Below are 16,170 nucleotides of genomic sequence, written 5' to 3' on the forward strand. Positions count from 1 at the left end.
GTTGAGCAGCAAGCTCATTGGCTGCTGATACGAAAAGAACCAATCAGCTGCACCATGTGATAATGATGTCACTATGTCAGATTGAGCTAGACCTATCGGACTGCGCCATCTAGAGTTTCATTATATATATATATATATATATATATATATATGTATAAATGTAGGCTATGTATACTATTTCATTCAGTTTGTCAAGGACAAATGATGTTTTTATTAAATATTCGTACTCTTTTTCATACGTCTTATTAAAAAAAAATCCAAGGTAATGCCTTCTGTCACTATTAGCTACATGAAATGCGTTTTTCATCAATTGTTCATAAGGAATAAAAAAAATAATCAAACACAGCACCCTCTAAAATTTTAACGGAACAGCTTTAAGCCTACTAAATCATCAGATTTGTTATCATTATGTAGGCTAGGCTACAGCAAGAGGAAAATTATTCAAATCTCATATAGCTCACTTAAAGGTAGATTAGCTACTGCTACAAATCATACATTTAAATCACGTAGCCTATATAAACCCTTTAAATCACTTACCGCTGACTTCCCGAGGCTCTGCGCTTCCTGTGGGCTCAGTATCCACTTTACGTCCACATCTCCCGAAACCTTGAACCAGCTGCTCCAGGGGCAGCTCCGAATCCGGCTTGGGATAACACCGCAGACCACTGGAGCATCTCGGTGTGTAAACGCCGCACAGTTCGCCCTCTTGCCGAGCACACACTGGACAGCAGCCGCAGCCCGGCTCGCGAACAATCTCAGCACACGTCTCCGTGAGAATCGGGCAACCCGCCTGGAGCTCGGCAGTGCAGCTCGGACAACTGAACACCATTTCCGAGCGAGCGGCGCCGTGAAAAGTCACCAGTGCCAGGAGCAAGCTGCAACTCCCGTAGAACAGCATCGTGTCCACGATGTAGAAACTCTGCGAATCGGAAGACTAACTTATGCAGGTAAGAAGGAAAGATAAGAGGTGTACGCGGACAGGTGACGGCTAACTGGGGCTGCTGCGGGCTTCTATCATTGTTCATATGCCGCTTACATCACAGGAGATGACAGGCGGATGCAGCTTTGTCAAACAAATCCTCAAAAGGACTACAGTGCCAGCGCCTTGGCGTTGTATTTATTTTAGTCCTGTGTCCTGCCTCAATTTCAGAACAGATATTTTAGAATAATTTTTTTATTCGTAACATTTTAATGTGTTATGTTAAGAATGTCATTAAATAAAAGTGCTTATGCAGCTGGAGTAAGAAAGTCATGCTTAGCTAAACCAGCAGGGTCTTGATAAATTAAATGGCTTAATTAAATTAAATTCTTGAAATACAAATGGAATTTAAGTTATTAAAGTTATTTATTTATTTTCAACAGGGGGAGCCTGTCCTTCAACGACAAGGCACACATAACAAAAATGTACATCTAGTTAATATGTGCAGTAGGCTACTGGTATATTTATTGAATACATTATGTATGATGCAAATTATTAAATAATAATAAAAAATAATAATTTATAATCTTTGAGTCCATTCTAAAATGACTGGTGTGGAGAGAAACAGTGATCAGTGACATGTCCCCCACTGTCTGTTCTGTCTGGGCTGTAGTTGGAAGTATGGCTCAGCAACACTTGATAGTATAGTGAATAAACAAAAAAGCAAACTATTCATGCCTACAGTCTCTGCACATATTAATATTAAACATCAGTGCCGTGCCTTCATGTACTTATAGGACAAGCTGAATGTTGTTGTAATCTCTCTGTTGCCTATTGATTACAGGGGCCAGGAGTCGAGGTATCATATACCAACCAAACAACCATTAACCCATCCAGAGCAACACTCTGTTCCCCTTTGAGACTAATCGTTGTTTATTTAAGGGTACAGAAATAGCTGCTCCGTGTCAGACCTATAGCTACTGCGGTTGTCGAAGAGGTATAAATGAGGATTATTTTTCTTTGTGGGTGCCCTCTGATTTCATGGAATTTTATGTATTTGTGGTTGGCAGGCTTCCTTTTCGCCTTGGAGATTTTGACGGAGAAAGGGGACTTTTGAAATGCCAGGCTATGTGGGTGTTGTGATGAAGCAGGAGTGTTTATGCAGAACCTCATATGTCTTTTTTTTTATTTTTTAAAGAAACCAGCTGGAGACCCACAGATTCATAACCCATGTCTGTGTAGTTTGTACAGCGTCTGAGTTTCTGTAGGATTTTGAGGGCTATAAGCCACAGTATCTCCAGTTGGTTAAGTGCAGTTCTTCTTCAAGGACATTTCTGAGTAAACAAGTGCCCAGAGGAAACTCTATACAGCATACTCCACTGTGGAAATTAGTTAGAGAAACTTTTCACATTACATACAAGGCATGCAGAATCAGTGATTTTATATTAGAGATTTAAGAAAAATTTATATATAGGCCTAGCCTATATTAAAGGTCAGATATAATAAATAGAATGGATAATGTTTGGCCTGGTTTAAACTGGTTTCCCATAGAGAGCGATTTGTGTGGCTAACAGTGATTTTTGTTTGTATCTAATAAACTGTCATCAGAATCAATATGAAGATAATGTTCAAATATATGTAGATTTGAGTATGTGTGACTGTATATTAAAATGTATATGTTAAAATATGTTGGATTCTGTAAGTGCACACTAAAGTGTGTTGGCTACTTTGGAATATTGTTTCCTGAGGTTTAGTGTTTGAATTCCAAGAAAAGCAGAGTGGATGTTTAGTCAATGTGGACGTAAGACAAGAGAGAACAAACATATTTGCAAGTTACATGTCTACCATAAAAACAGCAGTTACACAATCAGGTTGGTAAGGCAAGTAGATTTTGCAGTTTTGCACTTTAAGCTATTGTAAAAATGGACGTCAAGATAGTTGTCAATGAGATAAGAGTTTTGACTGTGATATCCACCAGTGAGGGCAAACTAACACAGAAAAAGGATTTTTCATTAATAAACAAATAATCACATTTTAAGTCTTAAGGGATAGTTTATTTAACATTGTCCTGGCCATTAAACGGCTCACCTTCAAAATACATGCTCTTTCTGTTTGTTTTATAGTGCATGTGAAAGACGCAGGAGGGCGCGCTTAGTTAAATATTCACTTGTTTGGCTTCTTCGGGCCGCCGTACCTTTAAGAAACAAGATCATATGACTGCTATCAGGATGTCAACAAATGTGAAAGGGAATTTAACTGAATTAATGCCATGAATCCCAATGCCGGTTCAAAACCGGGTATAACGTTATTTGAGGCTAAGGGTCAGGTATTTCTTGGAGCATAAGGTATGTTTTAGCGCATTTCATGAGAACAGATATTGACCAACCCTTATTGCGCAGGAGGGCGCGCTTAGTTAAATATTTACTTGTTTGGCTTCTTCGGGCCGCCGTACCTTTAAGAAACAAGATCATATGACTGCTATCAGGATGTCTACAAATGTGAAAGGGAATTTAACTGAATTAATGCCATGAATCCCAATGCCGGTTCAAAACCGGGTATAACGTTATTTGAGGCTAAGGGTCAGGTATTTCTTGGAGCATAAGGTATGTTTTAGCGCATTTCATGAGAACAGATATTGACCAACCCTTATTGTTGGAGCGTCAGGAAGAGTTGCCAGTTTTGTTTTGTTTTGTTTTGTTTTCTGTTAACAAGATTAAAATGAAGTGCCAGTGTAGGTAAATTGTGATTGAAAATTGATATATGTGGAGGGTGTCTAGATACCTGAATGTTTGTGATTATATATTTTATAATGGTGAAAATAATAAATATTGCTTTCTCACCGTTAGCTGTAAACATAACAGAAATAGGAAGAGATGACCCTCGGCTTGCATGTATTTTACAGTTGAGGAACAGTGTGAGGAATGTTTGGTTGTGGTATTCCACCCTCTTTTTCTCCTACATCTATTTTTGCAAGACTATTTTATTACCCAAATTAATGTTCTGTCTTCATAGCAATTATAAATATGTTATTTATGTATATTTAGATTGGAATAATTCCCCTTTTGCCTGCAATAATTTGGAATATTTCTGTTAATATAATATGTTTCACCCTTTTTAGGATGTCATCCACTCAGGCCGGTCAGTCAACGGTTGTACACAGACTTGCCACATTACTGCGAAATAATGGTATAGAATCAGTATTTAAATTTTATTATTGTTTATTTCAGCAGTTTCACTAGGCCTAGTTCCTGGGGGTGGAAAAAAAATCCACACAGCAAAAAATGTAACAAAGAAGTTTTTCGCAGCCAATCATCTATATTTTGGCAAGATTTGGATTGAGTAGGATTGAGTGCAACTCCGCTCTATGTTGAGAATTTGATACTATTCTCATTATGTTGAAGACATGGGGGAAAAGCAATGTACTCCATATTTATAACTGCAAATGTGGACACTGCTATGCAAGATAATGCACAAAGATTGTGTATGCACGTTGACAGAGATAAAGTCAATAAAATCTGAGAGCACTTTTGCATATGTTTGAGGATGCTTAGCATGCTCTAGCATTGCCTTATGTTCTCGTTGCTCTCTGTATAGGTGACTCCGTACTGGATGGTTCCAGTACTCTTACTCTGCAAGTGGGATGTTTACAGCACCTGACGCAACTCTTCGAGCGGCACCTTCTCTCACGAACATATCAGCATGGTTTTCTGGCCCTGCCGTCCCACCCAGCGGACACTGCCTCCCTGCTGGAAGTCCAGTTCCTCTTTGACATGCTGCAGAAGACAGTATCCCTCAAGGTACTGAAGGTTCTGACGATGTTTTGATGTGCCTATGACATTACAAACTTATTAGGAGTACAGCTTGATTGTGATAGTCTGAGAAAAAATTTATTCCATATTAATTAGTAATTTGCCAATCCAATACACTGAGCTGTTGTTGCAATGCTCTGATCATATATGTCTTTAAAACAGCTTGTTAATCTGCCTGGTGTGAAAGTACAGTATGTTGTGAAAATCTTCCCTTTCAAGTCCCTCAAACACTTAGAGGTATTTCAGAACAAACTAACCAAATTAATTCAATTATGTTTGTTGCTTTATTCTGCCATGTTATCCTAAATGTTGCTTTTTGTTTGATTTATCTTTCTATTTAGCTCAAGCGTATTCCTCCTCATTGTCTGGAGGGTCTTAGAGGAGTGTATTCTCAGCTGGAAGTCTTCACTTGCTCAAAAGGTGTCGGCTCTCTAGAGGTAATTTTTGCACCAACAAGCATTGGCACAGTGACTATAAATTTAACCATGTTTGCATACAGAATGTAATTGTGTGTGTGTGTGTTAATTTGCCAATCCAATACACTGAGCTGTTGTTGCAATGCTCTGATCATATGTCTTTAAAACAGCTTGTTAATCCGCCTGGTGTGAAAGTACAGTATGTTGTGAAAATCTTCCCTTTCAAGTCCCTCAAACACTTAGAGGTATTTCAGAACAAACTAACCAAATTAATTCAATTATGTTTGTTGCTTTATTCTGCCATGTTATCCTAAATGTTGCTTTTTGTTTGATTTATCTTTCTATTTAGCTCAAGCGTATTCCTCCTCATTGTCTGGAGGGTCTTAGAGGAGTGTATTCTCAGCTGGAAGTCTTCACTTGCTCAAAAGGTGTCAGCTCTCTAGAGGTAATTTTTGCTCCAACAAGCATTGGCACGATGACTATAAACTGAACCAGGTTTGCATGCAGAAAGAAAGTAATTGTTATGTGTGTGTTTAATAGGAGCTTCTCTCTCTGTGTGGAGGAGATCTCAGCTCAGCTTTACCCTGGTTAGAACTTCATACCCTTAATTTCAGTTACAATTCCATTTCCCGTCTTGACGAGTCGCTAGTAAGAATCTCCTGTTTTAAACTCACAAAATAGGTGAAATAGAGTAACAGATATTGGAATCTGCATGTAACAATTTTCTAAATTGTTTTAGAGTCTGCTAAATGTCCTAAAGTGGCTTGACTTGAGCCACAACAAGATCCAAGATTGTGCTGAATTTTTGAAGGTAAGTTGCTCATGTTCAATTTATTTATTTATTTGCTCATGACAAGTACTAGACAGAATTATTTTTCACATTTCTTGCTGAATTTCTTCATGAATTTAAAGGGAAATCTGTGGATGTGTGTGAAAAAAGTATATGTAATATCATATTAAATGGAGTTCTACATGCTTGTTGGTAACTGAACGTATAATCAAATTAGCCAAAATAGTAAACAATCACGCAAGGGTGGTAGATGGACAGTCTTTAAAAAGGGCTATATTGGGCAAAATAGCAATAGTGTGAATTTATTTGTACTTTATTTGTGCTTTCTGTCTACATCAGTGAAGGGATACCATTTCACACCCAATACAAATTCTCATGCATTAAGTGACAATTAGTGGGCAGGACCCTGTTGCACGGTTCAGGGGGCCCCCTAGATTTACGGTATGTTCAATGATAGGACCGAGTTAATTTATTCATACCTTTTCTGTCTCCATCAAGCCTCTTACTGAACTGGAGCATCTGAATTTAGCCTATAATAACCTCCAGAGAGCACCAGTGCTGGGCCTCAGTGCCCAAGCCAAACTCACAACCTTGATCCTTAGAAACAATGAACTGGAAACTATCAGTGGTAAGTTTTCCATTTTCCATGATTGTATTCCAGTGCTCATCACTGGGAAGTACATTGAAAAATGCCACCTTTTAACCCATTATTATCCACTTTGGTTCTTTTACAGAACATTTCTTCAATATTGTTGTTCTTTGTTTTTGTTTGTAATCTTAGTCAACATGATTTGACAACATAGTCTTTATTATATATTATTTAAAATTGTTAACATTCTTTTCAATGCATATTTTGAACACATTTTTGTATTTATGATCTACAATTTGTCAGAGCTCATGAACTGTCATTAATTTGAATAAACAGGTAGTTTACTAAAATAAAGGTTAATCTAATCTAAATGTATTATCCTAAATGCAGGGGTGGAGCAGTTGTCATCACTTCAGTCTCTTGACCTGGCTTATAACCTTCTTATGGAGCATTCTCAGTTGGCACCTTTGTCCCTCCTTCATAATCTTAATACAGTAAGAAGTAATGCTGAGCTTAAACTGCTTTTTTCAGTTATCGAAAAGTGATTATCCTCAATCCCAGATTTGAGTCTCAGCATTTTTATGATGCCACAGTTACAAATTTGGGCTTGATGAGGATCATTATGACACATTTGAATACCATGTTTTCTAGCTCAGCCAACTGGATCTTGCAATCGCAATATGAATATTTTCCTCTGAAGAATGTGATTTTGTCAAGATGTGAAGATGTGATTTTCTTTTGACTTCTCCTATATACCACCTTGACTGTTTTCTGATCTCTTTTCAGTTAACTTTGGAAGGAAACCCTTTGTATTTTCAGAAGACACACAGGGTATCGACTATCCACCACCTCTCTCCACAAGCTGTTTTCCAAGGGGTGAGTCTTTCTCTGTTTGCGAACAGCTATAAACAGTGCACATCCTCAAAGTCATTATTTTAATTGGTCCTCGTGTTAAAGCTGTACAGTACAGTTCAGTATGATCAGGTTATATGATGTGGCATTGAAAAATATGAAGCAGTCTCTGAATTGCTACAATTAATTTTTAAATGAGCAACTACAGTATATCTAAATATACATCGATTGTATTCATATTTATCATAGCTACCACAGGGAGGTGCCAGTTCCCCCTTTTTTCTGATGTCATTTGTAAAAGTAATAGTGAGATGTTTGCTTGTAGATCTTTCTTGCTGTTCTGCAGATGTTTTAGAGTTGTAAGCTGACGTTTTAATGTCTGCTTGCGTTTCAGCTCCAGCTGGATGGCACCCCTCTGTCCCAGTCTGATCAGCTGGTGGGTATCAAATGTTACTTCCTGTGCCATCCTCCTTTCATTCCACCTTCCTTGTTTTTCATGTGATTCATGCTGTACTGTGAGAGGCAAATCTGCTTTTAATTTACAGTAGAATAGTCGGCAACAAAGCGCTTTACTTCCTCTGACCAAATGGAGTTTTTAAACTTCAAATGGCTGCAGGCATGGCCCAGCAATCACAATGACATTTAGTGTTTAATGAATGTTTAATCACATGACAACTGATGTAAAAATTAAGAAAAGAAAAAAAAAGATTAAATGAATCACGTTTAGCAATGAATCACAAATGTTTAGATTAGATTAGATTCAACTTTATTGTCACTGTGCAGAGTACAAGTACAGAGCCAATGAAATGCAGTTAGCATCTAACCAGAAGTGCAAATAACAGAGTATATAAATAAATATAGATTGTGTATATACATTAAGCTTTATGACATATAGTGCAAGTTATGAGGTAGGAGGGCAGAGACCAGCTCAATGCAAATGACTGTACATACAACATAGGGTGCAAGGAAAGTATAAACAGAAGGTGCATTATACAGTGAGGTACGTAAAACACATTTATGCCTGTTGGTTTAATGAATCATGTGATTTTAAAATAATAATAATAATAATAATAAATAAATAGAATATATTTCAGTGGAGTTTTTTAATCTTCCACTGATATGAAAGCATTTTTAAGGGACTTGTATTTTAGTAACACTCAAACAGCTTATTCAGAAACCAAGGAATGCATACAGGTGTGAAAGAAGTAGGCACTAAGTTTTGCTGTCAAAAAACAAAACACATTTATGCCTGTTGGTCAAAGTTGCTATATAATATATTAATGTTACATTCAATGAGTTCCAGCTGTACATTTTCTGTACTTTTCCCCACATTTACATAGAAAAGGATTTATAACAGCTTCATGTCCGTCAATGGCAACAAAGTCTTGAAAACAGTGGTACAATTCTGCAATCAAGGACGGTAGACTTGTTACAAATTGCTTATTTTTTTCCAGGATTGTTGGCATTAGCAAAATTCAAGATCCTTTTTGTTAAATGAAGCCATTTACATGAAATTCATGTGTTCAATGGCAAAAGACAAAAGGTCCTTACTGATTGTTGTGTTTCAGACCGAGAAGCTCTTCTGAAATGCAAAAAAATTACCCTCAACACCTTGCAAAAAAACAGTTTGGTGTCTATGGCATCAGCACTCTCATGACACGTGACTTAGCAATGACTGTGCGACTGTGTTTCTTAACATACTCAAGCTTTTTTTTTTCCTCTCTCTTCCCCATTGCTTTTTCTCCAACACTTTCTTAACACTCATACAGGCCAAAGATGACATTCACTTAGGTCAATGATGCTTTACTGACTGCATTTGATAGTGACACCCAGTGTTCATACAGTATAATGAATTTAATTTAAAAAAAAAATAATTCACAATAATGGGCTAAATAATTTGTTTGTTTTTTCAAATGTCTTGCATACCTGAACAAAAAACATAAATGTTGTAACGAATATTGTAAATAAAAAAAATAAAATAAAAAAAACTAGTAAAAAAACAACAACTTTTAATGTCCAAAAATATTTAGCCATGTTGGACACACATATCTGTTAGCACAATTACAATAAGTTTTTATTACAAATAACTTGAGTTAAAATTGTGACCCCCAAGAGGTAACTTTATTTGGACACATGCTGGAAAGATGTTAATTAACTCATTCCATTTTCACACAGTAGTGTGAGTTTCGTATTGGCCAAACTCAACCTTTATCCTAAGAAAAAATTGTTTTACTATATGAGAAATATAATTTATAATATATATTTAATATATATTTATAAATATATCTATATTTTCGAGATTTAATTTTAATGTAAATATTTATAGGTAGAAAATAACAAAATTACACAAATAAGTTTTGTGGCTTTTGTGACATAAAATAATTTAAAAAAAATAAAATAAATTTCCCACAGATCTTACCTAAGCCCGGACAGCTGGTTGGTCAGACCTCCCACACTTCTCAACAAGTTTATATGGCACCTGACCAAGGAGGGCAGGAAGTGTCCAGTGGAGGCGGGGACATGACTGACAGTGTGACTGTAAGCATGTCAGGAGTGACCCGAGTTCCAAAGAGGAAACACAGAGTAAGTACATGTTTAATATCTGCCCAAAATATTTTTGTGGTACACTGTTAAACTAAATGAACATGATTGTTGATGGAGTGATGTGAAGCCACCATAAAAATGTTAGTAAGATCTGAGGCATGACATGAAGTGCAAATTCTTGCCATTAGCAGAACAAGGTGAAGGTGAGGAGAGCCAGTATCTCAGAGCCCAGTGACACAGACCATGAGGTCAGAGTGCAGTCTGCGTTACAAGGTGATGAACACATGACTTAAGTGATGAACAAGCCTTAAAAGGGATAGTTCACCCAAAAAATGAAAATTCTGTCACAAAATTCTCAGTGTTTGTTTTGTTTTTAATTAATGTAAATGGTAACCAAAATTGTTTGGTTTAGGGATGTCCTGATCAGGTTTTTTGTGCCCCCGATCCGAGTCATTGAATATTGAGTATTTGCTTATACCAAGTCCCAATCCGATACTTGTATATTCCTATAGGAATGTATGTTTGGTGCACACTTCAAGTACATTAAAGTTATTAAAGTCAATCCAATGATAACAGAGTTGTGCAGAGAGTAATAGTAATATATGTAAGATGTATGTGTATATATATTACAAGATACTCTCGCTCTCTCTCTCTCTCTTTCTCTCTCTCTCTCTCTCTCTCTCTATATATATATGCACACACTGTATACAGACAATTGACAGATGTACTGTAAACATGGTACAATGGTAGACATTGTAAATATACTTTGTGGTCACTATTATGAATATGGGACACCTTGATAGAAACCTATTGTATTTTATATGTATAATAAGCAGAATAATTGCAACATAAAGTGAAGATAAGGTTAGAAAGCATGAAGCTCACACTGTCAGAATGAAAGTCTTTCAGTCAAGTCCGAATCAAGACAACCCATAGCAACGCGTTTTAACAACAACGCCTCAGACGGCAGATAAAAGTAAACGATAAATGAACTGAACACCATAAACTGAACACAGAAGCTCAAACATATATTACGTGCTACAACAGACCTAACTTTTTCCTCATGCGTCTACTTTTCCTTTTAATGGCGGTTGACAAACCCACTTAAAGGCGCATACCGCCACCTACTGCGCAACACCGTGACATGCATGACAGCTGACGTAAAATAAGGATTGGACTGAGGAGAGCCGATACGGATCAGTTAAAAAAATGGCTTGGCTCAGGACATCCCTAGTTTGGTTACCAACATTTTTCAAAAATTCTACTTTTGTGTTCAGTAGAAGAAAGTCCTACAGGTTTGGAATTACATGATGGTGAATAAATGATTTTGCGAATATTCATTTTTGGGTGAACTATCCCTTTTATCTTCACAGAGCATTTTAAAGTTCACTCTTTTCAATGATCACGTTTACAAGTAAAATGAATTGACAAGCTTGTGTATTTATTAAGCAGATGTACTACGCATCTCATGTGAAATATTTGATTCTCTTCAGATATTGTCCTACCCCATAAGGAGGACATTGAGAGAATGGACAGTTTTCGAGAGCAGTTAGGGGAGGACTGGCTACGCTACCAACATCATCTTGATGATACTCCAGTCAACCCAGCTTTCCCAGTAGTGGACAGTGTAACCAATAAAGTGAACACCAAGTGCCACTATACACCTCCATCCCCCCTGCTTAAAACTAACACACCTCCAACCAGTCTGGAGTTGCTCCCTCCTCCGCTGCTGTCCTCTGAACTGAAAGAGGAAGAGGACAAAGAAGAGATGGAGAGCACAGACCTGCAGCCTGAGACAGAGTCCACCTTGCAGTATACAGGCCACAGCCCCCCAAACACTGAATCTACTCTTGAGATGAGTCTAGGAAACACTCAGTCCACAACTGAGGCCTACTCTGACCCAAAACCACCAGCAGAAGATGACGACGATAGGGGAGGTCTGTGTTTTTTTCTAGGGATACATTGATACTGATAACTATACGTTACATACTGATATTTAAACTGATAGTACCATCCACTATCAGTTTTCACTAATGTATTCCAGCTATTTTCATGGTAGTGTAGCTTTTACATTATATCATTGGATATATTTATTTATTTTTAATGAACACTACTGTTTGAACATTTTGGCTTGTTATCTTTTAGGCTCACCAAGGCTGCATTTATTTGATCAAAATACAATAAAACAGTAATATTTGAAACTATTATTTCAGTTTGAAATAACTGTTTTCTATTTTAATATATTTTTAAATATAATTTATTCCTTTAGCAAAGCAAAATTTTCAGCAGCCATTACTACAGTCTTGAGTGCCACGTGATCCTTCAGCAATTGATGTGGTGCTTAAGTAACATTGCTTTTTATTATCAATGTTGAAAACGGTTGTGCTGCTTAATAGTTTTGTGGAAACTGAATTTTTTCAGCATTCTTTGAAAAATAGAAGTTTAAAAGAACAACATTTATTTGAAATCTTTTGTAACGTTTAATACATCCTTGCTGAATAAAAGTTTTTATTAAAAGAAAAAAATCTTACTTATCCAAAACTTTTGAACAGTAGTGTATTCAAGCATATTGTCCTCTTAAGTAACTTGTAGTTGGCTACTTTTGTTTATTTTCAGTAGCTTGACTGTTGTTTAACTACTTCAAATTTGCAAGCTACACTTTTAAAGTAGCTTCTTCAACTCCGATTACCATACACCGTAACACCAGCAGTGGGACAAAACTGTTGTGGACCAAATGTTTGGATCTACTTTGTTTCTGTAAATATTGGTTTATGTATTGATAATGACAAAAAGATTGGTTCTGGTACTCACCTAAAAGTCTTGATACATCTCTATTTCGTCATTGTCCAATAACCTGTGCAGTTTGTGTCCAGAACTCTTTTTCATTATTGTACTTTGTTTAACAGTGGACCTGTGCAGACCAATGCTGGTGGGGCTGCTCTTAGAGGATGTGGAGAGAGATCGGAAAAGGCCCTCTGAACCGCTTTTCCTACGAGTGCGGCAGGGTCGCCTGCTGGAGGTAGACATGCACCAGGGGTGTGTTAAAAAACGAGTGGAACTAGACAGTTTGCAAGATGTCTTGACCACTGAGGCCACCTGCACGGTGGAGGTCAGATGACATATTTTCTCTTCATAAGGATCTATAAGATGATAGAGCATCTTTGTCTTAGCTTCACACTCTTTCTTTACATCTTATAGAACGTGGAGATGACTCACCCAGCCCTGGAGCTCCACTTCCGGTACATTAGTCGTGAAAGACGTAAACGTTCTTACATAATGTTGGATGACAAGCCACAGGAAGCATTACAGGTCAGAAAGATCATTCATCATTAGAGAATCAAGCATAATCAACCAGTGCTTGAGATATAATCCTAAAATTACAACCGATATTACAAGTATGGATGTACCGATCCACCAATCTTTAGTATAAATTCAATTTCTGATATCAAAAATGAGCATTTTATCTAGTGAAAACTGAATTGTTGATATTAAAAATTAATATCCTACAAAGTCAAATCTGCTTGCAAAAGTATGACATCATTCTGAAAATTCATTTGCAGATATCAATAATAGTTTTTGCTATTTGGAATTACATTTTGGATATCAAGAATTTAATTTCTGCTGTTTATGGCATTTTTGATATATCAAGAATTTGTGTTTTTAATAGTAAAAATGTTCCTGAAATCAAGAATGCCATAGATGACAGAAGGATTTGACATCAAGTGCAACATTTGTAGTCTTAATGACATAAGGGAAAAACTGTAGTTTCTATTTTGTGGCAAAATTACCAATTATGCATTAAAATGGCCAATTATGCATTTTGTTGATTTTGCATTGTGTTCCACAATCGCATAACAACTGGTGGGACTCTCTGTAAGTCTATGGCAGCCCATAGAACCGCTTGCAGGAAAGTTATGTAATTTGGCACACAGAGGACAGTCTCAATATTAACCATAGCAAATTTCGAGTCTCTATCTCAAACTATGTAGTGTCACCATAGGCCAAACTTGCACTCATATTTCTGCTAATAATTTTTGAACTGTAAAAATTCTTTATTCCTCTGATTCCTTGGCTCATGTCGAGTCGAATACATACCAAAATTAACATTTCTTCGAGTCAGGATTTTCAAAATTTTGAATTTTGAGAAAAATCTACTTTTCCAAACTCGTCCTAGACGGTTTGTTAAATTTTCACCAAAATTGGCTCAGATTACATTCAGACAATGTTGACAAAAAGTTATAAAAAGATTTCTGATAGACCAAACCAATCATGTAACAAACTTAACAAATTTGACGAAATTCTTGCAAAAATGGACACGAGGCTATATCTTCGCAATGCTTTACCTATTCTGGCCAAACTTGGTACGTGTTATACCAAGCATGACCTGATGGCACATGATTAGTTTCAGCACAGCGTCACCTACTGGTCAAAAGATATAAAAAATAAACTTTTTTGTACAGTTTGACAAAAAATCATAAGATTGATCACATTAGATTCAGAGCGGCATACTGAATCAAATGCTACCCAATTTTCCTATGTCAGCCATTAGAGGTCGACCGATAGATCGGTGCTGCGCTTTTGCTAGTGTGACTAACATATTTTGTTATTTTGGTTAGATAATCAAGAAGCAATTGACCTATCGGTAAGCCCCCTTAGTTACTGTTGCTCCCTCGGACAAACAAACAGAGCTGCTCACTCTCTTACAATGACTGCTGTCAGTGTGAAAACCTTGAAATCCCACAATGTTTTTGAAACATTTTGGACACAGAAGGGCCACCATTCAAGTGTGAATTAAATATTCCATGGAGGGATATACAGTATAGTATACAATATTTGAAAATAAATATGGTGGGTAACTCGAAGCGTGTTTAGTTTACAGATCACAATGCAAGTGGGAGAAGTCTCATATTATGGTCATCACGATCACGGATGACAACATGCAGGATCAACACTGTTCATGTATCGCAGGGTACGATTAAATTAATGTACATTTAACCAGTTTAATATGGAGAGGCATTGAAATGTAGACCTTCATTTATGTGTTTTTGACCTACACTGTACATGACGTGAGAACAGTCCGCTATTTATGTTTGTACGTTAGCATGGACACACTCAGTTTAATGTTAGTTTTAGCCAGAGATACCTTGCTGAAACGCAAGATGACATTAACGTTCTGCTTGAGCAGATGAAAATTGTAACTTAATGAGAGTATGACAACCAGAAAATGAACGTTTTTGTCTTCATTGGGATTGGGATTGAATGCTTACGGACATTTTGCTCTGTTTTGTTTGCGTTATAACAAGCATAACCTGAGGGAACATTAGTAATTTCGGCACATTACGTCGGCCTTTTTGGACATCAGCCATTTTGAGTTTTGTAGTAAAATGCTGTATCAACAAATGTCTTTAACACGGGTCTCCAACCCTGCTCCTGGAGAGCTACCATACTGCAGAGTTCAGCTTCAACCCTAATCAAACACGCGTGAACCAGCTAATCAATGTGTTCAGGACTACTTAATTACAGACAGGTGTTGAAGCAGGGTTGGAACCTTAAGTCTGCAGGAAGGTAGCTCTCCAGGGCCCGTATTTATCAAGCTTCTCAAAGTGCCATTTTAGTCTTAAGTGCTGAGAATTCATTAAATTTACTCCTACTTTCAAACTTAAGTATAAAAGCAAGTTATCAAATTTCTTAAAGCTAAGAATCACTCTTACTCTCCCAGTTATGTGGTTGCCACAAGCCCGCCGGCCGCGCTGTTCTCAAGCCCGCCGACTGTTCCTCACTCAAGCCTGCCCGCCGGCCTCTGTTCACTCAAGCCCACCTTGTGTGATGCTGTGTGTTTCGTTGTGAAAGCGAAACTGCTTTGTTTGGCCTTCCGAAAGAGGACACGACTAGAAATCAGTGGTTAAGTTGTATTTACAACACTGTTCCAGAACAGTTCAACCCAAATATTCAGATGTGTGCAGCGCATTTTATGGAGGACTGTTTCCTGGCAGAGTAGACTACAATGCCGGCTGTTCTGACTCACAGACTGTAAGTAAGTTTTTTTATATTTAAAGAATTTGCCAATGACGATTCAAACGCGAGTTTTGAGCAGTGTAGAACAGCGCTTGTTGTTTGTCATTTCTCCGATCACAAATGCAGACATGGTTTTATGTTTACGCGGCATAAAAAGACAGTATAAGTCATTATAATCAGTAATTATGTCCCCACTGGATGCAACAAATGCCTCGTTTATAATGAGTTTTATTGGT

At 37.1% G+C, this 16,170-nt stretch overlaps 2 protein-coding genes across 7 annotated transcripts in view; one reads left to right on the top strand and one right to left on the bottom strand.

Annotated features, from left to right (window-relative positions):
* LOC107719297 (insulin-like growth factor-binding protein 2-A) overlaps positions 1-1,047 on the bottom strand; it is a 22,403-nt gene extending 21,356 nt beyond the window's left edge. Inside the window, exon 1 of the mRNA XM_016526700.1 lies at positions 538-1,047. Within this exon, the coding sequence (XP_016382186.1) occupies positions 538-898 (361 nt within the window). The 5' untranslated portion in view covers positions 899-1,047. The remainder of the gene's footprint in view (positions 1-537) is intronic.
* LOC107719295 (serine/threonine-protein kinase 11-interacting protein-like) overlaps positions 878-16,170 on the top strand; it is a 56,119-nt gene continuing 40,826 nt past the window's right edge. For 2 of the 6 annotated variants that reach the window (XM_016526694.1, XM_016526699.1), the window contains exons 1-16: positions 3,429-3,522; positions 4,038-4,105; positions 4,514-4,716; positions 5,315-5,389; positions 5,494-5,589; positions 5,685-5,792; positions 5,884-5,955; positions 6,433-6,562; positions 6,914-7,017; positions 7,310-7,399; positions 7,770-7,811; positions 9,788-9,958; positions 10,108-10,192; positions 11,413-11,856; positions 12,826-13,028; positions 13,118-13,228. In XM_016526694.1, the coding sequence (XP_016382180.1) occupies positions 4,039-4,105; positions 4,514-4,716; positions 5,315-5,389; positions 5,494-5,589; positions 5,685-5,792; positions 5,884-5,955; positions 6,433-6,562; positions 6,914-7,017; positions 7,310-7,399; positions 7,770-7,811; positions 9,788-9,958; positions 10,108-10,192; positions 11,413-11,856; positions 12,826-13,028; positions 13,118-13,228 (2,001 nt within the window). In that variant the 5' untranslated portion in view covers positions 3,429-3,522; position 4,038. Of the gene's footprint in view, positions 948-3,118; positions 3,265-3,428; positions 3,523-4,037; positions 4,106-4,513; positions 4,717-5,314; positions 5,390-5,493; positions 5,590-5,684; positions 5,793-5,883; positions 5,956-6,432; positions 6,563-6,913; positions 7,018-7,309; positions 7,400-7,769; positions 7,812-9,787; positions 9,959-10,107; positions 10,193-11,412; positions 11,857-12,825; positions 13,029-13,117; positions 13,229-16,170 lie in introns of those variants that run through there. The other 4 variants (XM_016526696.1, XM_016526695.1, XM_016526697.1 and 1 more) reach the window with 4 other exon arrangements.

Source organism: Sinocyclocheilus rhinocerous, unplaced genomic scaffold (assembly GCF_001515625.1).
Source record: "Sinocyclocheilus rhinocerous isolate Xijiao unplaced genomic scaffold, SAMN03320098_v1.1 scaffold1142, whole genome shotgun sequence".
NCBI classification, from domain to species: domain Eukaryota; kingdom Metazoa; phylum Chordata; class Actinopteri; order Cypriniformes; family Cyprinidae; genus Sinocyclocheilus; species Sinocyclocheilus rhinocerous.